Source organism: Mercenaria mercenaria, chromosome 1, assembly GCF_021730395.1.
Source record: "Mercenaria mercenaria strain notata chromosome 1, MADL_Memer_1, whole genome shotgun sequence".
Classification (NCBI taxonomy): Eukaryota; Metazoa; Mollusca; class Bivalvia; order Venerida; family Veneridae; genus Mercenaria; species Mercenaria mercenaria.
This window is the reverse complement of record NC_069361.1, coordinates 68,236,393-68,259,525: the sequence shown is the minus strand read 5'-3', so window position 1 is coordinate 68,259,525 and position 23,133 is coordinate 68,236,393. Positions and strand designations below refer to the sequence as shown.

The following is a 23,133-nucleotide window of genomic DNA, read 5'->3' as shown; positions in this document are numbered from 1 at the left end:
CTTAGTGTTACCTTAACACTGTCGTATATAACCTCGTAAATTCAGCGATATCGTAAGTTTCGAGTTAGACACCCCTGGTCAGGATCCATGCTGTTCGCTTTCAAAGCCTATTGCAACTAGACCAACTGTTAGCGAACAGTATGGATCCTGACCAGACTGCGCGGCTGCGCTGGCTGGTCTGGATCCATGCTGGTCGCAAAGCCACTATGTTGGTTTTCTCATGGCGCGGCTCAAATGACATTAGTCAGCGGATATAGATACTTTGTGTTGATCACGTGCATCTTTTTGATACATTAAGACCGTTGTCCTTTTCTTTTCTTTTGAATAAATGTGCCGCGCCATGAGAAAACCAACATAGTGGCTTTGTGACCAGCATGGATCCAGACCAGCCTGCCCAATAGACTTTGGAAGCGAACAGCATGGATCCTGACCAGACTGAGCGGATGCGCAAGCTGGTCTGGATTCATGCTGGTCGCATGACGCGGCTCAAATGTGGTGGGATTTTTTTAAATAATGTAATATGCATTGCAACCAGTAAACAGCAAGATTATAATGTAGATTAAGATGAGACAAACTCAATTTTTTACACACGCAAGAACACGCATGCGCACACCATACATATTTACCCACACCTTTGATAAGAAGAAACTAGTATTTCTTGGAGACACCCGTCATAGCTTTTGAAAGTTATCTACAGGACATAATTCAAACCAATTTTTAGGAAACAAATTTATGAGGCCCGTGCTGCTGTTGTGCTGTGTGCCTATACACCATAAATCCGATTCATTCATGGGCGAAATATAACGTGCGCATCCAAATGGACTGTTGTTCAAAGGTAGAGTATGCGGTGTACTTCAAACATTGCCAGTTTTATATGGGAAATAAAGATGACACTTTATATCAAAGACATTTATTAAACCTATATAGGATTACAAAGAAATATGACGATCCATTGGTTACTTCTATAATAATACATATTATAATATCATGCAACAAAGAGCATTTTTCATGAGAAGTCATCCCTTAACCCGTATCATGCTCGGCACGATTGATTCTGCCTTTGCGACCAGTGTATATCATATTCAGCCTGCACATCTGTGCAGTCTAATTATGATCTGCACCGTTCGCCATTCAGTCAGTTTCTTTTAACAGTTGATAATACTGTCCAAATTGAAAGATGGACGAGTTCATTATAGGAATTAAACAGGGCTAATTTATTTTAGTGTGAATATATGCTCAAAGGTCGTTTCAAGTAATGGATCCAAATTGACAATCGATATCTACTCATATTGTTATAAAAACGAATTTTCTATGCTGTTATACAGACACTAAATAAGAAAATGGCGCGAAAAATGCTTGTTGCTTTACGGTGGATTTAAAAGATCTGTTTTGTTTGCTGTGTAGAGCTATATTCCTTATTTTGTGTGAATCACATGACAAATCTATACTTGACATCCAGGTAGCATTTTCATAATGAAATAAAGATATAGTATTACAGAATATGTCATAAAAACTTAGATTATACACCACCACTATATTTTGTGGTATATTTTAAGATGATTTTACAGTGTGTTCTTTCGACTGAAAATATTTGTCTTGCATCAAAGATGATCTACATTTTATCTTTATTACGGGTCCGCTACCTTCATGGCACTGTCAATTCAATGGCGAACACTCATTATTCTGCGAGTGCGTTAGTTTCATTTCATTGTCAGTATTTAAATATTACAGCCAGAATTTCCAGGAAAAAAACTTTTTTTGCCATTGAGAAAATTTCATAAAGATTAATTGAACGGTAAAATAATTTGGTACGAATCTCTTCCAAAATACCAGGAACCTGTGAAAGTGCCCATGTCAGTACCGAATGTTTGCCTTTAAATGATATATATTTTACCAAACCCCGCGAAGGATTACCTCCCCTAGCGCTACATTATTCTCTGTCGTTACAAATACCGCGTGAAAGAAATTCATTCTTTTTTTACTTTTTGATCATTTCTTTTTTCTTTTCATCAACCACAGCAGCCTAAAATCTCTGAACAATATCCGAAATAATCGCTAAAACCTAACACAAGATGATGAACAAAAGCCATTTATGAAAATCTTGTTTTTGTTGTGGCAGAGGGTTTGCTGTAGGCGGAGATCACTGCTTAGGTGAGTCAAATTTCATATCATATTCTGCGCACGCTCACGTATAAATCATGTTAATGTTTACTTTATTTGCAAAACGCCATACAACCTACGTTCAAAGTACACCTGTCGTTTTATTACTTCTTCCTGCTTACGGCGGAATATGAGAATAGTTATCGTAAATATGAATTTATTTAAAGGAACTAACCCACACATTTAGGCGAAAAATAGTTTCTCTCAAAAATCCATAAAATGTAAGTACTCTGAAAGTGGTTAGTTGTACAAACTATCTGACATTTTTGCAAGACATTCCAATAAGACTATATAATATATAATACTAAAATTTACATTCTTCTTGCATTTTTACCAATATCTAACTTTTATTTTCACCCTATTCATCTTTTTTTTGCAGTGTCAAACTTGGTCGAAATGAACATGTTGAAAAACTTCACCCAAACTGTTGGCGAAAGCTTTAAGCACAATAATAAAATTTTCCACATCAGCTAACTGTAGAAACAGGTGTTTTCTTTTATTTAAGTTGTCTTATATCAGAAACAGCCCGGTTTTTCGAATTGGATATACTATGAATTCTAATAAAGAATCTAAAATTTAGAATAAATCCAAGAAAAATCCTGTTAAGAATATCTTAAACATGAATGAGTATTTCGATGTAAATATTTAATAGTATTCAGACATATCCTGATATATATTTATTTTTATTACTAGAACTAAGCAAAGAAAGTATCGTGACCCACCTTTATCATGCAGAACAGAACAAAATAAAATTTATTTCAAGACATAACATAGGCAACACAATCATGAAATAAAGTCATTACATCAGTATATAACAGAATCATCAAATAAAATGGTTATATCAGTACATAACAAAATCAGAAAATGAAATCATAGAATAAAAGCTCAAATATCAGAACACAACAATATCAAAATGTGAAATCAAAACATAATAAAATCATGAAATGAAATCATTACATCAGTATATACAAACTCATGAAATGAAATCATAACATCAGTACATAAAAAAATCATATAATAAAATCATGACACCAAAAATCAAAAAGTGAAATCTTAGCATCAAAACATAACAAACTCATGATATGAAATCATTACCATGATGACATCACTCTATACAAAATCATGAAATGAAATCATTACATTAGTACATAACAAAATCATAGAATAAAATCATGAAAAAAATCAAAACGTGAAATCATAATATCAAAAACATAACAAACTCAAGATATGAAATTATTACATCAGAACATAACAAAATCATAAAAGGCAATCATATTATGAGTACATAGCAAATCATGAAATGAAATCATAACATCATTATAAAAAAAAATGAAATAAAGTAAAATCATCAGAAAATAACAAAATCATGAAATGAAATCAGAACAAAACATCAATAAGATGATCTATTAAGCTGTTTAACGCGCGGTGACTATTGAAGGTTATATTACTTGTTATTGACAGTAGTAACATGACTTGACAACAAATTACATTAAATCGGGACGAGTCTATTTTTAAAACTTTCATGTAAACCTTTTAAATAGTCCGTTGTGATATGCAGAATCACTGTTTTCTTGTTTCATAATCTATTTACATGTATCTATATCCAACCGAATGCCTTTTGTAGCCCCATTTCAAAATCATCAGCATAACATTCAGAGCAAGTGGCTGGCTTAAAACCGGTTTAAGAAATTGGGAATGGTTAATGATCTATCGCCGGACATGTTACATTTTTATTGTACTCGTTAATAAGTTAATAGTGGTTAAAATCTTCTTTTACGATATTTGTAAATAAAGACTGGAATAAATGCACATAATTTTATATACAATTTTTAAGCAGATGGCCTGTAATATTACGACTATAAACCATTGATAGTTAAAAATTTTCAAATTATGCTAAAGGTGTAGACTCTATATGGTCAATACCTGAAAATATTTGTTTCCCTAAAGGAAAATATGAATACAAAGAAAAGGATCTTTATATTTTCTACTTTAAAGGTTAAACGCAATAAGATCAAGAACAGAAGAACACACGTTTTCCCATGTTGTTTTCAGAACGTATTGTCCGTTTTGTTCCGTCCAGAGAATTCTGACATTCTCCTTGTACAGCAGTTTTAGCCTCGGCTTCATTAACTCTTCATCGACAGTCCCTTTTATCATCAGTATGATTGGTCTTTGCAGCTGTATTGCCTGCTCGAGCTCATTGTGACAGTAGTTGCTCGTACAAAAATCATTAGATAACACAATGATAATCACAGCTGATTTCTCTATGCATCTGATAGTTTCATCAAGCACAAAGAAACCTGGTCGTAAAAAACGATCTCCGGAACAGACAAGTTCCCGTTGTATTCCTGTTTGCAGCTTCAGGTTGTCTCTCAATGAATAATATACATTACTTTCCACAAACTCTTCATCCGAGCTGCTGTATGAAAGGAAAGCAACAAATTCAAATTTCCCCTGTCCATTTTGCAACAACTGTAGAACGCTTTTCCTGTTTCTCTTTTTACGTATTTGTGTCCATCGCTTGTATACAAAGGTTATGAAAATTATTACCAAAAGCACAAACGTTCCAGCGGAAACACTTGTGGCAATCAAAACTTTCTGTCGTTCACATATTTGCTGTACAAGTTCGATAGCGGCGTTTGTGACTTTAATTCTGTTACCATTTTCTCCAATGCATTTGACCTTTGATGGATTTATAATCTTCGTCTGAAGAAGCCATGTTAGGAATCTTTCTGACTTACATTCAGAGCACGAAACTGGATTGTCCTGAAGATTCACGATTGCTTCTGGGCATTTTTCTGTAGAAATTGAGTTAAGGAGTTCTATAGACGTTTCATCAATGAATTTTATTTCATTGTTCCGAAGGTCAAGAAATTTCAGCTTTTTTGCATGGCTTAAAGTGAATGTTACTTGGCTGATGCTGTTTGAAGAAAGGTCAACTGTCTCAAGATCAACATTTTTTACAAACATATTTTTAGGAATAGCAAGCAAATTATTAGCGGAAAGACTTATTGACTTCAACTGAAGCAATGAAGAAAGCAAATTCTCAAATAGAATATCACTTTCATCCATCATCTTATTTAGCAAATTGTTTGAAAGATCTAGCGTTTCTATGCGTGGCATGAAAGAGAGAATACTCGGATGAAGGAATTCTAAGTTGTTTTCGGCTAGGTCGATCATCGTAATTCTGTTAGCCGTGTGATTGCCACAATAGATTTGAACATCCAATCGGATTAAATTGTTTTTGCTTAAATTGATTTCTTGTAGGAGCCATTGTATGTCATTAGCAACTGTAAAATTTAAAATTCGAATCTCCAATGTTTGTTTCAATATGCCACTCCCATTAATACTGCGGATTGAAAACACTTGCTCTAAGAAGTAAGAAATGTGCGAAACTCGGAAAACATCAATAAATTGTACACTGTCTTCTATTAAAAATTCAAACCGTGGCAAATTTATGTGACTCAAATCCAAAACTTTAAGACTTTTATATAATGTGGAATGTTTTACCGAGTTGTTATAGTTTAACGATATATCAGTAATAGGGGAGTTCGACAAATTTAGAACTTCTAATTTTTCCAGCAAATGAAGCTGGAAAGGACGAAATTGCGTAACCACATTTTTACTCATATCAATATGTTTAATGTTTGTATTTGCGAGCGCTTCAAAAAAATCCCTATTTATTTCAAATGCCCCATTTCTAGTGCCAATACTGGATATTTCAAGCCTTTCCAAACTTTTGATATTAGCTGAGCCGATCGCGGAAGAAAGTTCGCCTAAACTTAATCTTCCACATTCGCTAAAATCTAATACTTTAGTAAAATTTAATCCAAGAAAGGCGTCTGGTTCAAGACGAATTTGACGTGCTACATGAACATGCAGCTCTTGCAAAACATCGAGCTGAATGAAACACTTTGCCTGAAATTTTAGTATTCGATCGCCATTGTCTACGGATCTATCGTCTAGCGTTAAATGTGTCACTTTACTCCAGGTTTCCGACTCAAAACATGAACTATTTACAATCACTTCGTTGTACTGTTCCATGAATTCAACAATTTTTACTTCAGATATTCCAGCTAGAATTTCGTTTGGAAAATGGTTACATTGTAAAGTTCCTCCAACGAGTGGCTTACACCAATAGCTGTCTTCTGTACAAGAAGTAGCGGCAATTCCAGCTAATAACAACACAATATTGAGACAAGTCGCTTTCATCTTGAAAATATCTGATTTAACTTCGTTTCTTTAGGCGCGAATTGAGGTATGAATTTGCTATAAACATATGGTACTATTTATTTGAACTGTGAAAACATGTTCCCGGCTTTTATTATATTCTGTTCAAACCTACATATTAAGATTAAGAGGAAGCCAGAAACAAACTTTGACAGTTTAAGTAAGTAGTGCAATATTTGGGTAACACTGACAAAATAACACAAAGTGTCAGGTAATAAAACAAGGAAGAATGGGTGCATAAAATCTGGGTAACTTAATCTTTCATCTATTCAGGTAAAGCTTTTCAATCGCAGATTGATTGAAACTTTTAAATTTTCTCATATGGTTACAGTTTAATATAATCATATAATCAAAACCACAGTCAAATTAACTTGATTCAATTATCATGAATCATTAGGATTTAGAGTCTTTTTCAATATTTTTTTTTTCATCATATGAGCGACGGCGCCTACTTATAGCAAAATGTCCATCTCTGTAGGGTTTCCAATCTGGCATGTCACGTAGACACGTAACATGATACCCACCAAGTCACATTATACTGACATCGTGTTGACCAGTTCTAGAGCTATCCGCCAGGCGAGGAAGCTATTAGTACCACTTTTCACGAGTTGGTGCAACATCAATGGGCTACCCAGGCAGTGACTTATTTACGACGGTGAACACGATTTTGCACGATTGCCGGTCATAATTCATATATTAACAGTCTCCGGATTTAGTTTGCAAATCCGGAATTTTCGCAAACTCAGCTACCTTTTATCTTTGACTTTTTTGTGATCTTTTGACACCTAACAATAGTTCGGGTCTCATAGAGAAATAATTGGCCATTTCCTTTCAAATATCTCAAACAAAGAACTCTTGGGACGGCTTCAAAGTTGGTCCTCCCATGGGAGTATTTTTTTCTCCCGCGGGGTTTTCGCTATCCCATGGGAGGTCCAATTGGAGGTTTCTCCCACTTTGAGAATTGCGGGAGAAATTACCCATCGGGTTTTAACAAAATTTCTGAAATTCATTATTTATCGCTGTTAAGTATTTCTTAGTATTTAATGTTGTGTTATTTCTATATTAGACCTGAAAATAAACGTTCTGAAAATCTCCCACTGGAGGTTTCCTCCCACATGTGATACTGGCGAACTCCAGCGGGAGAGTTCACCTGCGGGAGAATTTTTCCTGTTTTGAAAATGGGGTTATTCCCCCATTTATTCTTACTTTCATATATAGAATCAGTTCTTGTTGGTTTACGCAACAATTTGTACTTGCAATTGATTTTCTTAAAATAACAATAATAATAACAACAAGAAGTTAACAATAATAATAATAAATAAATAAATAAATAAATAATAATAACAACAACAATGATAATAATAATAACAAGAACTCTAAATGTTTATTTTCGTGTAAAGAAGAGATCTCATCTCAATTAAATGTATGCTAGCTATCTTTATTAGTGGTAATATATATTTTAACGCGCACCGGAAATAGCCTGCGGGCGGGTTTTGACGGCTTCTGCAGGAATTCACCTGACGTTATTTCTTTGTTACCTGTATGTCAAAATTAGATTTGCATTAGTGGTCCTTTATGTCAGATTGTTTCTACGCTTTTGCTGAAAACTATTGGCATCCGCATCGTTTTATCTAACTGAAAATGTAGCGGGTATTTTTGGCAGTCATCTCGTATTTTCAGTCAGCTTTTCACAGCTTGAATCTTGTTTATTCAGGCTGCTGTTTTTTTTTATTGCTTTTCCTTTTTTTTAAAATAGTTTTAGTTTGAATTCTATTTTTATATTAATATTGTATTTTTACATCAGTATATTGTACTGTTTAAATGAAAAAACTTTTGTAGTTTGTTTAGTTTGCTTTACATGTTCTTTTCCAAAAAAAACCTTAATTAAACAGACCTAACATTAACAATTGTATAGAAACTAATACTGTACCATAAAACATTAATCATTAATGATTTTTCAATGAGCATATAAGTTTCGTTTACGGTCTTATTATGCTTTGCTGGATAAATTTTTGATTTCGTAAAAATGGCAGTGATCGATTAGCTTTATGTGCATTTTTTTTTTCACCATGTTATATAATATTCGCATTACATGATATTGCACTTTAAACGATTCAGGCAATGTCCTTGACACATCCTTGAATTTTAATTCAATATAAAATCAGCAAGTGACCAAACGACTGTAAGAATATATAAAAGATAAATGTTTCGGAAAATAGTTTTTCTTTGCTATTCTTTTACTCCGGTGACCTTACAAACTATAGATAAAACAATGGAAATAATTATAAATGTCTATTTTTCAAAATTTATTTGTCCGTTTTCCGTTTCTAGGTCTACACGGTGTGGTATATGTCGCACTAAACTGATTCATAGTTTTCTTTGTATTATTTTCGTTTAATCCCGTTTTTTATACCTTATTTGATATAAGTAACGCACGGCAAATATTGTCAACTGGGCAGTGATCTTAGGAGATGGTGCATTGACACATTTACGGCAGGAAATGAAAACGGCTAACCATTATCGAATTTATGACTCAAAATCCACCTGCCTTATCGGAGGGGCTTAATTTGAGAGGGGTGAGCAGCTACATCTACGAAGATACAAATCACTGATTAATCAGTAGATCGCATTTATACGGAATTCCGTTAGGGTTCATCGCCTTTTGAATGTGTTCATTTGAACGCGATACTCGATAGTACGTTGATAAAACTCGAAATAACCGAAAACTACGATAATGAAAACCGACCCAACACCCGATGTTAAATACGTGATACTACGAATAACGTAAACGTTAATAATACGATAGTACGATGATGATAATGTGATATATGTGTGTTCGCGTTTTTACCATTTCACTGTTCGCGTTTTTACGTTATCATAGTATCGTTATTTCGCGTATCATCACGTACTGTCGCGTTATTACCGTGTTACTGTTGTGTTAAACACCATCGTACTGTGATAAGCTTATGGGCATCATCGCCTTCGGTGTGCATGTGCATGCTCAAAATTACAAGATTAGAAGTTGCTTTTAGAACTACAGTTCCCCGCCCATCAAGATTGGCGATATGCAGATTCGAACCGGGTCAGATGTATAGAAAACTGATAAGCGATTGACCTGCAGGAGTTTTGCACAAAGATACCATTTTGGTTTTACCTTGAAATGCGTTTATACAACCCGTGAACAAGCAACAGAAATCATTTCGAATTTTAACAGTATAAATTAGGCATGAAAAAATATTACCTGAACTCTGCTGGGGATTCTCCTATGCACATGGCCAAGGAAAAGCGATTTGATGATGATGACGTGATAGTACGTATGCGGTAATAACGCGACAGTACGATGATGAGTTGATGCGACAGTACGATGATGATAACGCGACAGTGCGATGGTAATAGCGCGACAGTATGATGGTGATAAACGCGATTAGTTGATGATGATAACGCGACAGTATACGATAGTTGACGATTGTGATAACGCACGCAGTACGATGATGATGACGCGACAATACGGATGATGATTAAAGCAACAAGCGGTTGGTGATAGCGTGACGTTACGGATGGTGATAATGCGATAGTACGTTGACTGATAGCGACAATATGATAGTGGTAACGCGAATGTTCGAGGGTGGTTTACGTGATAGCTACGGTATTGAAATGCGATATCACGATTCTTCGGTATACGAATACGCGATCATACGATAATTACGATGGTGAAAACGCGACTGTACGATCGTACTATCGCAGATCGTGTTTTCGTATCGTGTTGTTCGTCGTTTTCGTTATCGTAGTTGGTGATTGGGATTTCCCAGTTCGTCTTAGTTCCATCGAGTATCGGTTTCAGATTTATGATAATATTGATATGATTCTGATAAATCTTATTGTACTAGTATTTCGGGATTAGTCGCCCCAAAATGCTTTCGAATATTATGTCTTTTATTTATATATATTGTTGTTATTGTACTTTGAATGTGAATTAATGTTTGTTTTAGCGAGAGAAAGAAGAAAATCCATAGTTTTGTTGTGACAGAGTTGATTAAATAATATCTCATCTCCATGGTCTATGTTACTGCTTCGCATTCTTACAAAAACAGAATATTTGTGCAGCACAAAAAAAAAAATACGAGAAAGTTCAACGCCGCGAACAACTTTATTTATTTATTTATTTCATTTACACTAGTATTATTTATCAAGTTAAAATGGGTCAGGTTTCAGATGAGCTGATTTTTATTTCTATTGATTTATATAATCTGTTTTCACTTTCATACATATTTATTTCCTTTTCTATCACAGTCGTAACTTAGTTTCTTGAAAAGGATTATGAGCGGAAATTTAAATACGTCAAAATCTTTTATTTTCTTTAGATATTATCTTTCACTTGCGCAGGACTGTGGGATTTTACGTAATGGCGTTCCTTACCTTCTTGCAGTGTAATCATACGGAACCCAGGCCGACTGTGTAGCTCCGCACAATATACGACGTATTTTATTATAAACATTCACGGCAAATAGAATATTTAGCTTTCTAAATCCTGGTCTTATTTTCACAACCTTACGTTTATGTTTTCAACGTATTCAGATATTTTTTTAAACATTCACCAATAAACTAAGTTTAATTTCATTACTCCGATAACAGAAAAACTATATATCATTATATCTTAACTTATCTAATGATGGACTCAGGCTGATCTGCCTTTGTGACCAGTGTAGATCACGATCAGCCTGCACACCAGTGCAGTTTGACATGATCTGACACTGTTCGCAGTTCAGTAAGCGTTCCCTTGTTACAGTGATTTGTCCGATCCTCCAATTGAAATTGGACAAGTTTAGTATAGCAATTTAGCATAGTAAGGGTTATAAAAATGTATATTTCAAAACATTTTGAGAGGCTTAAAATTGATTGACTGACTTTTGTATATTGTTTCTCTTTTTATGAAAAATAAGTTTCACGGAAAGTACATAGGACGGGAGAGTAGAGGTCGAAGGTAGGTAGGAAGAAACAGTAGTTACTCGAAGTCACCTGAAACAATGCCTACAGAATGTTTGCTTTGCATTTCATGCATTCACATTTAGAAAACTGAAACTGACTCCTTTTTTTTTCCGGTAGCTATGTTTGGAGTATTTTTGTGATTATGGTCGTTTCATTCATGCAATCTGTTCTCCTTGAATATGGAAATTATTTTTTAATAATCATGAATAACAGTGGAGTAAATAAACTCATTAAAAACGGCAACATTGCTATTTTACTATTTACTAAAGATTTATACAATCTCCAAGCGTTTGACGCCGTAAATTATTCCAGAATCCTTAAAATGTAATATTTACAGCGTCCTCCATCAAACATTTAGATTATAGTAAAACATAATTAAACGATATTGGTTCAACGCCAATAAAACACAGCTTGATCCGTTATATTATACCCACCTCCCAATCATTTGCACAAAGTTAAAAGGGTCCTCTATTTCAGCCAAGATACAAGGAGAAGATATGTACCACCATACAGGCATGACGCGTTAATATGTTAAATAGACCTCTTATACTGTGCGCTTGTTTCAACAATAAAGAATATCTTTTTGACAGAAATTTTTCGTATTGAGCTTGTTTATGCTCTTGGTTATGTTGTCTGTAAGTAAAGTTTATATAGAATAATGCGGCAATTATAAATTTAAGAATAAACATCAAATATTATGTAATATTTAATCAGTGAATTTATTTGAAGTATTGAGCGAAATGTGTTTGGTAGTACCAAGACGAAATTTGGCATATTAGATGATCGTATGCAAATTTGGGAAATATTAGAAATTAATTTATTATATCAAACAATACCTGAGTTATTTTTTGTGCTTATGTTATGTTGGTATTATTATATCCGCTTTCCTTAAGGAAAAAAAAGGAAAGAAAAGAAAACAGTTATTACGTTTTAACAACAAATACTGCGGTCAGATTATTTAAAGATATATACAAGTGCTGTCGGTAGTGTATTGCTTTTAAATTGTTTGGATCCTTGATTTTTTTCTAAAGTCGTCTGTTATAGAAGTGCTTATGGCGAACATACTTAAGAAGGGAGAGTCGTTATTTAATTTCGCAAAAATGTAATTTTAATGGTGTTTCGGTGTCGTTCTTCTTTTCGTCTTGAATATATAAATGAAACATTTTTAAAAAAATTAAATGGCAGTTATAACGAACTTTCAAGATGTAAATCTGATACGTTGTATAATATATAAAATTTTCCCGTTATTTTTACAAACGACCACCAGAACTATACATGACTAAATTGTTTCGTGAATTTACTTTGAATAAGAGGGGACGTTAATATATGCTTAACGTTGCGTTGTGTTGTGCTTTTTTTATTATTTATTATTCTCAGTCTCAATTACTACCAAAGACACCCACCCAGCTTCAAAACTCGCGATTTACTATGCAAGTTATATTCACTCTCTGAAGCTTGTCCCAGTTTTTCGTTCGTATGAGAACTTCTGCAACTACTTCAAATACTTTATCATTCTTCAAAAATATGCTATAATATGAGCAAGAAAATATACTGACCATAAATGATAATAAAAGAACTTGAGGGTAAGAGGTGTCTGATCGGTGGCAAGATTAGTGAAATAAATTTTTTACATATCATTATTGTATTTTTTTTTTTTAGTTAAATTTACTGATATACAACGGGTGACTTTAATATCATGGCATATAACGTTCACTGTTCTAAACAGGAATGATTTTTCGTCTTTACTTCACAGGACCAAACTTGAATTCTGAAGAGTATGAATTAAAAAAAAAAAAGATGGAATTTCCCGAAAATATTAATCAGTAAAGTCTGCAAAAGCAATAGATTTGTATTTCGCTCCATGGTATTCAAATATAAAAGAAAAATCATAAAAAAATAATATGAATCAAGGCACTGCCTCAATCGGGACTTAAAAGGTAGATTTTGTATTAAAAAAAAAATACTGCCCATGCTTATATGATGTGCAAGTCTTTGCGGGTTCGGACAAGTTATGTGGTCGCTTATTACGCACAAGGGAAAGGCGTTCTTCTTCCAAATATCCGAAGTCAGACGCTCTGTGAACGTGTCCGAAAGAACAGTTTCTTAATTCCTTCTGATAGTATAATCTCATTCGGTATATTTTTTTTGTTCCGTATGTTACTGTGAGGGTTCGATTCCCGGCCTCGTCATACCAAAGACAGTGAAATGGCACCAGTAGTTCTTGCTTGGCGCTCGAGCAATTAGTGGGAAACTGGCTGCATCTATAACATATCATCCTGCGGTGGATTCAATCAGGTATGAGGTGTCGAGTGTGATTAATGTAAGTTGTAAACTTGCTTTACAATTGACCAAAAATAAAATGTATAATATTGCGAATCATGCTGTGTAATCAAATAAAATAAAGACAAACAAAAAAAAAAAAAAAAACAAAAAAAAAAAACCACATTTAAAACTGGAAAAAGAAATATGTACGAATCGTATTCAACATGTTATTATTCTTTTTCATATTTTACAAGCGTGTTAGCGAAAATATTGCATTGATGTCAACACTATGAGAAAATTATTTCCATTTAAGATGATAAGAAACAAACAATACATTCCTTATTACGTAACTCATATAGATAAGAGTTAAAAGCTATCATGTGACAATAACAAATGTAATAAATATGTCATATTATAGCTCAATCTAAAACACCCCGTCCGAAAAATTGGCATGGTATCAGGTATAAACCCCCGCTGTCACGACGTAGTGAACTTAAATTGGATTAGTGCGAGAGAATCAGGCTCTGATAAAGGACTTATTCAGGTTTGTAACCCGTTTGTTGCTTATTTTATTACACATGTATTTTGAGAAACTTTAAGAACGAAGCAGAAACGGAGAACAGGGCGGTTTAAAAAAGTACAGAAAAGTCATTGTATTATATTTAACTTTAACATTTACAGTTCATCGTCTGTGTGCATTTTTTTAACCCGTTCAATGTGATTGCGTTCGATATCTTAATATTCGCCCCCAACTCCAGTGCTGTCCGTATGTTTTACGGAAATAAATTTAGTTAAATGTCTTAAATATCATAATATGTATTGCAGTGAACCCATTACTCGTCGTCGTATTTGGGGCTCAGTGGCTAATATGCGGAATATTTGCTGGTTCGAGCCCATTAGCGAGCCATTTTTAATTTTTGTTTTTAGATTTTTTGATTTTTGTTTTAAATTACAAAATTGAAATCCACGGGTTCCGATAACAATGTGTTTCGTACTAATATTTTAACGATCGACTGAATCCATGAATATAGCTTGTTTTCCGAAATAAAATATGTTTAAACCAAGTAAGTAGTCAAAAACTATTGCCCGAGAGCACCATTTGATCAGAAAGAAAGATTCACAATTTTAATGTTGATCTTAGACAGTCAATACACAAACTAAGCCGACCGATTTATGCAAGGTGTCATGTTGTAATCTATTTGGTTTAAAGTATTACATAAACAAGAGTGCTTGTAGCAAAAAGTACTACCCGACATATTTTATGCGAAATAACTTGTCTCGAAAACCGTATAAAAGTGATGCACTCTGGAATATGCATACTTAGAATAACCAAAAAAATATATTGTGAAGAGGTAGTTAACCGTTGCTGCTCATTGAAATAATGCAGACTTTTACATACCACTAAATATCTATTATTTTCACAACTTGTTAGCAGGCCCGTGTGCAAGGATTTGTTTGCTGGGGGGCCAATGCTGGGTGTGGGTTCGGGAGGGCTATCCCTCCCGATTGTTGATATTTTTTTTAATATGGCCACATCAACTGAATGCATTTCCTGCTTACTGAATCACCTTTAAGGATTGCATAAATGTATTTTTATTTAAGGAAAAGTCTAATTGTTAATATGTTAATCAAGCTTTTTCAATGTATGTATGATGTACAGTTACAGTGTATGGATTTTTTTTTCTGTATGTTACCCAGTTGAAAAAAAGGTTGTAGTTTAAGTGATTTATTAGTAGACTAGCTCCTATATACTATGATGATTTTTCCCCTCATTTTTATGAATTTCATGTACTGAACGTGAGCCAGTCTATATACATAGTCCAATATACAATTTTAACATCGTCCTCTTAGAAAATCTCTTGAATAGACTGGCTTTTGTCTATATTGAACATCGTAAAAAAAGAAAAAAGCTCATAGAAATTTCGTAGTTTTCAGTCTGTGGCTAGTCTAATTATTAAGGGTTATCCTATTGAAAATGGCCAAATGTTTTGATTTCCAACAATAACAACGATAGTATTATTGACAATTACTATTTACATCACAGATTTTCAAATGTCATGAACTCTTAAAACTGTATCTCAAGATCTATAAAATAAATAGATGTGTATTTTATTCCTTCTTTGATGTACAAACTATAACACTCACAGCACATATTAAATGATATTTTTTGTTTGAAATGCTCATATGTAACGAGTTTTTGATGCGTTTTGTAGATTACTGAGATGAAAACTACTTTTTAAAACTATGAGAGTTTTTAAAAAGTTTTATTGGACCACAAAAAGTGTGAAATTGTACAGTAGTTTCAAAGTTCATAATTGTTGTAATAATAAAAAGATAGGATTAAATATCTATAAATTTATATAATTTTGGGGAATGTTGCAAAAACAAAATAAACATTTTATTGTTTCATTTTCAGATTCATTTATGATTTACTTAACAGAAACAACAATGTGATGACTTTTATAACACTTCCAAAGAGTTAAAAACATAATAGTTTCTCCACTACCCAATTCAAGTACAATCAGCGGTCCATAGATGCATGCACAGATAAACTTTTATCTGTGAATGCCGGAGGTGCTAATTTCCCACTACCGGACACGGTTTATGGCTATTTAGACTGTGTTTTGCTGTCAATTCAAGGCCAGTTGCGATGGTGTATAAATTTGTTAATTGAGGGCATAGTATAAAATCGTAACTAGCCAGCCAAGCTGGGGGGGGGAGGGGGGGGGGGCGGCCCCCCTGGCCCCCCCACCTGGGACACGTGCCTGTGTAGAAATGATCATGTTGAAAAAAAAGTGTTAGGGGGGTTGCTTTAATGATACTTTTTTTAAGCTTCTTTTGTCTGCCGCCCGGCACATGTTTAGTTGATTCGTTATGCTTTGATAGAATAATTATAAATACCTCTGAATATACAAGAATAGTTACATTGTATATGGATTTTTAAAGATAAATGATATTTGTCACAATGTAGATTCATATTTAATAGAATCATAAGCAAATTATTGTACTTCGTGTAATTAAATGTTTTTGCTGTTAATAATTGCACGTTTTTTTTCTTCTTTTTTTTTGCCTCTTCAAGTTAAATCTTCTCCTGGTTTTTGAAGTACATAAACACTCTAAGGTATTTCGTAATGAAAGAAGGAGAAAAATATTTTACGATTTAACGAAAAGCACCAGGCTAAACATTTCTTCAGTCTTATGTTTGACACTCCTAAGTCTGCGGGATTTGTTATTTCTATTACATGTAGCGTGGTAGCGTGTTTCCATTGTAACGCATTTTCTTTCACTTTTAAACACCTACATTTTTATATAATTATGGTAATGGGGTTTTCGACGGCTTCAATGTCATTTTCTTTATAAGTTAAATGAAGTTTTGCCGTTAAACTGTAAAAAGCTTCAAGCTTATGAATAAAAATAGTCAATGATCAAATCACATGATTTCAAGATGTAATCTATAAAATTCTGCTTAATTTTGTTTGTGTTGATAAACATAATAACGTTTGGTGGTCTGTGGCGGCATTTGTAACGTCAACAATGTCAATGTGGCGTTTCTGAGGTCAATTTTATTCATTATTTCGGCGGTATCAATTAAGAGGAATCCACAAAAAATAAATAAACAAACTCATTTTGGTTATCGTTAAATTTCTTACGTTTGCTTCTGGTTGGACATGCGCACATTATACTTTACGGACTTACTAGACTGTGTGTGTGTGTGTGTTGTTTAATTTTTTTTTTTATTTTTGTTGTCTTTCTTTTTGACAAAAAATGTATCATTTATTGCATTCTACAGTGGAGTTAATGATATTTAGTTCATGAAAAAATGTGATGATTTCAAGGTATGTCGGTCATAAAAGACGCCTATGTCGGGACGGTGAAGGCAACGTTATACAGGATAATTGTGTTGTTAACTGATGAGTAAACGTAATTTCCGGACACAGATGCGACTTGCAAGGGTCAAAATCTTTATTTTATGGTAACAGTAACATAAAACGTGTGGTACGGGGTCTAGAGTGAAATAATACGAAATAAGACGAAGTCTCCAAGCGAGCTGTAAGAAATCAGGATATGCTAAAAAATAATATACATGTCATTTATTTGTAACACAGAAACTATTCACTACTCAAAGAATTCGCGAGGAACGTTACCAGTTTTTCACATATTGTTGTCTTTCATTTTTATCTTTTTATCAAACAACTTCATTTAGTTGTTGTATATATTTTTCTCTCCGACTTGTATTGAATCTTCATACATAGGGGTTGGGGCTTCATTGTCAACTTAAGGTACTGTTTTAAGATATTATACCGGAATTCATTTACGTACACATTATGCAATTACATGATAAAGCAGTAGGTTCACTTCGGTAATCATGACCCTAACTTTATTACCCCCCCCGCGCAATGTCCCCCGGATCATAAAATTTATCTGAAGCATATAGGTTACTTTGATGTGACAAAGTCTTAACCAAGTCCTCCGGATAAATAATATTGAACCGCCCATGGGCAAACCAACTCCGACGGTCTGCGCATCGCGTGGTCTGGAGCCATGCTGGTCGGAAAGCCACTTTGTTGTTTCTTTCATTTTGTACGGCTTACAATTCACGTGGCGGAGCTGTAATTAAACATTTCACGCGATATCCTAGTATTTTAAATCTATCAGAATTTATATACTTGTACTTTGTGTTACATTGGAACTTTATGGATATTTACATTAGATCACATCCCGTGCAGTTGATCATGATCGGCACTATTCGCCATTTCAGTCAGTTACCTTTTTGGTATGCACACTTTTAAATAGTTAATGCGTACTGTCCAAATGAAAGATGGAGAAGATCATTATAGAAATTTAGCAGGGCAAAGGGTTAACAACAGATAAAGAAGGTAAGTGTAGAACACCCCTCCCCGATACCCGACCCCCTCTCTCTTTTAAATCTAACGTTGCATTCTCCATCCGATACTACTTTGATTTTGTCAAATAAAAACTTCGAATCAAAGAATCAGTAGAAATAAAAAAAATAACAATTATAAGATGGATTAATATTTTTTGAATACGGAATGAATTGCTATACTCCCCCCGCTTTCAGAATAATTGGAAAACAAAAATAAAAAACTGGACTTGTTAATTGAAACATTTATTTTTTGCTTCTTCTTTAATTTAGATTGCTTGTATCATGTAAGATTTTTACCAGAGGTGGTTAGTTCTGTGAGGAGTCTTGTTAGGAATGTAATATAAACTTCAGAATTACTTTATTAAAATTCATGGTAAATTATCATTTTTTTTTTCTTACCTAAATTTGTCGAGATCATAATTACTGCAAAAATTAGTTTGTAATCCAAATCATCATGGTAATACGCATTAAAGATACCAGGTGTGGTTTGGCAAAGAAATTTTTCTTTATCTTGTGGTGGATATTTACTTAGATAAATTCATTACTGATCGTATAGATTGAATAACCAAAATTGTAACTCTAACGCAATTTAATATTGTGCGGTCAAGTCTTTTTTGCCTACATAGTTTGCGCATGCGTGAAAAAATTGTCTCCCGTGGCTAGGGCTATAGCTCTCTGTACAAGATTTATTTCTTGCGTTACCGTAAAGCTCGATTCTTTGAGCTCGCTATTAGTAAACTCTGAAAAAAATTCAAATGACATTATGTAGCGGCTCAAATTTGAGTCAGTTTCAAAACAGAAACTATCGGCTGCTAGATCGACTTGAACAATCAGTAAGATTGACTAATCATGGTACATATTATCCTAAAAATGCTACAAGTACAACCCGTATTTAAGCAAATTAACAAAATCATCATTTTTTTTTATTTATTCTTCATTTACTTTCAGATCTCTAGTGCATGCGAATATCTTCAGCCGACTTGTATAATGTCCAACAGCTCCAACTGCTACTAAGATGATAAACGGACGATAAAGGAATGATGGGTTAGGTTGGCTTTTAAATTAAATTTTGTTTTAGGTTGACACTGATCAGGTGTGAAATGCTTACAGAGCACCTTATTAAGCATAACCGATAGACTTAGTACTAACTTTTTTTGAGTTAGAACTTATGTATAGTTGCCTTTTAAAAAAATGTAATAGAAGCAGACACATTACCGGACATTATCATTCGTGTACATAATGCACGTTTTCTTAAAAATGTACGTCAGATGGGACGTATAATTTATTGCATACTTCCGCCTCTAGACTTCACTAGTATTTCTTAATGACGTTTTTTCGCACATGTATCAATGCAGATTGTGGATTTGCGTGTTTCAGCCAAATGTCCTCCATTTAATAAAAAAATTAATTTGTAAATTTTCCAAAGAAACGATGTCATGGTGAAGTTATTTTCGATTTCCTATTTCGCCAAGTTATCACTGACTTTTGAATATTATTGCCTGTATTTCCAGTATCTTTATAAGTTTATCTATCGGAAGAAAGAATATGATCAATTAGAAACTTGAGTGAATAATATAGAGCCAATAGAAGGACGTCCTCTCTTCGACTGTGCAGAGAAAAAAAGTTCTCGCCGATAGGTTTGCCGTGTTAGCTTCGGCGGATATTTTCAAAATCCATCACCATGTTGCCTTAACGCAAAGCTCGCGTTCTCGAAAGGCCTAGCCTCTTAAAGTTCTGTAAAAACGCATTGCAATCTTATTCTTCATCTGAGTTAATTAGTTATCACATTCTTCTTTCTGTTGTTGCCACGTTTCAGTTTCTGTATTATTTGCTGATAATGTTTCAGAGTGATAGATTTTGAAATGATGAACGATTAGACAGTCTCTGTTGTGAGAGGACACTTTCATACATCTGTTAAGATCTGTTTTTGCGTAAATTTTATAAAGAATTACCGATTTAATGAATCGAAACTATAAGCGTTTAGGTATGAATAAATAATGAATTGTGATTGTTTAGTATGTCGGCTTCACTACGATTGACAAAACTTGGCAACATCTACTTTCAGCTGGTGAAAGCACGAATTTCAAGATGTAAACTAAAAAAGAAGATGAGTATATCGGCCACAAGTGTCAAAATCTTAAAATTAGGGTAAGTCTTAATTTTATGTATGCTTAATTTTTTTCGTTCGTGTGGGACGTGGTGCAAGTCACGTGTCAGGTTTTCGATACTGTACAGAATTTTTTTATATTCGTAGATGTGTGATACAAAATACTTTATTTGAATGATAAAATATTATATTTTTGTATAAATTATTTTATCATTTTTTTAAAAAAATAAGTAAAAAATTTGGGTCACGTGACACGTTTCGTCCATCTTCGTAACACACAGTAAGTTTCGACCATCTTCAACTTTCACTTTCGGATGGTTGTGACCTAGTTCACACGATCTTTTGTCCACGATTGGAGACGCGCAAATTTCCTACTGATTTAAAAACATTTTTCGGAATCACAGGATCGTGTAAGGAAATAATTCGTTGCTCTTATAATAATTTACTCTCGATTAGTTTAATTCATAAGGTTGTTTTCATCCAGGCTTTACACAAGCGGATCGGAGGGGGCCGCACCCGGCGCGCAACCCTCTAAAATTGCCGGAGCATACGTAATTTGTCTTTTGTTTGGGTTACAATTACTGCAAAAATATACACGTTTCTCGCTCGCTACGCTACGTTACATTATTTGTCTTTTGTTCTGGATGAATTTAAAAAAAAAAAGTTTGTTTTTTTCACGCTCGCTTTGCTCGCTGGAGTGAAAAATATGCATTTTTCTTGCTCGCTACATCCGATTACGTAATTGTCTTCTGTTCTGTTGTTAGAAATATAAAATATGAGCCGGCGCCATGAGAAAAACCAACATAGTGCTTTTCACGACCATCATTGATCCAGACCAGCCTGGGCATCTGCAGTCTGGTCAGGATCCCATGATGTACGCTAAAGTTTCTGTTTATTCCAATAGGCTTTGAAAGCGAACAGCTTGGTTCCTTACAGACGGTAGGGATGCGCAGGCTGATCTTGATCCATGCAGGTCGCAAACGCATAGGTTGGTTTTCTTCATGGTGCAGCTCAATGTTTTTTTTTCTCTGTCGCCATAGGTTAATTTTTTGTTCTGGGGCAAAATAAAAAATGCATTGTTTTCCTCGCTCGCTCTGCTTGCCACATTTAAAACAGAATTAGTCCTAGGTAAACCCTCCCCATAAAAATCCTCAGAAATCTCGCTAAGAAAATTCTAGATACTTCGAACGAATTAGTCTGAAAATTCATAAACATTACTTTAATTAATAATGTTACTTGTATTGATTTTGGTCACAAAACGTTCCGATAATGTGAAACTGCCTAACAGTACCCTACGAAACCCCACACGAACTGCCTCCTGATGATGCCAAATTATTATCACAATTTTCAGGTGGGAGAAAGCCATCCATCTACTCCCAAGTTGCTCTACACTACGATGTTATTTACGTCCCTCTAACACCATATCCTATTATCCGACACTGATTTATTCCACGTTATCCTGATTAATTCACATTTTAAACATTACTTCGGTTTAGAAGGGTAGAACTACCTGCTTGTAAAAGACCGCCCACCAGCTCAAGAGCGTCGGTCTAAGGATGCGGTGTTCGCGAGTTCGATCCTTGGCTAGGCGTATGTTTCCGTGACTATTTGATTAAACGACAATGGTATCTGAAAATCATAGTCATCCACTCTGATTCATGTGGGGAAATTGGCAAATAACTGCGGAGTGAAAATGGTACTGGTACAAAATCCTGGAACACTGGTTAGGTTAACTGCCGACGTTACTAAATGAAATACTGTTGAAAAATGGCGTAAACCCAAAAAACAAAACAAACAAAAAACATGCTAGTTAGAATGAGAACTTCAGAGATTGTTAATCTTTCATAATGTTTCAGATGTTTTTAAAGAATGCACTGTTACAAATTAACATTGTATTTGTTTGCATACAAATATCTTATTTAATATTAATCCTACTTGTTGATATATACTATTGGAACACAACAACAGGGTCTTGTCTGTGTCATAAATCACTGATGAATAATAATTGTTATTCAACAAAATAATCATTATATGTTATGTGCGTTGCAGTGTGTTGCGACAGTGCGTGTTGCGCACCAATATGAGTGTGTGTGTGTGTGTTTTAATAGAGATGTTTTGCTACATTATTTCATATTTGTATACGTGTTCGAAATTAAATTATTTATATTCAGGTCGTAGAGAAATATACGTCTCCTTGCGGTAAACAGGGATTACAGCACGGCATTTTTGCTTCATATAGTGTTATTCAAAAGACAACAAAGTTTAAAGCAAAAGAACCCAATCTACAAATATGTGTCAGTCTTTGGACTTTGAAATTCTCCCTTTGCTGGATTTGTAATACCATCAATCATTTAATGTGATATTTAACTAGAACAGAACGGACAGAACAGACCAGAACGGACCAGAAACAGAACTCTCAGTCAGCATTTACATCTCTGTAAACGGCATCGATATTGACCATTTAATTTATCATATATTTATCGATTTATAACTGGTTTTCTGC

At 34.1% G+C, this 23,133-nt stretch overlaps 1 protein-coding gene across 1 annotated transcript; it reads right to left on the bottom strand.

Annotated features, from left to right (window-relative positions):
* Nucleotides 1-4,149: 4,149 nt before the first annotated feature.
* Nucleotides 4,150-6,372, bottom strand: LOC123565992 (toll-like receptor 10). The gene has a single exon (XM_045359789.2). It carries the CDS (start codon nucleotides 6,370-6,372, stop codon nucleotides 4,150-4,152), a length of 2,223 nt encoding a protein of 740 aa, XP_045215724.2.
* Nucleotides 6,373-23,133: the final 16,761 nt, after the last annotated feature.

What these genes read in the sequence shown, in the direction of transcription:
- LOC123565992 (XM_045359789.2), bottom strand. Translation starts at nt 6,372, where the DNA reads ATGAAAGCGACTTGTCTCAATATTGTGTTGTTATTAGCTGGAATTGCC.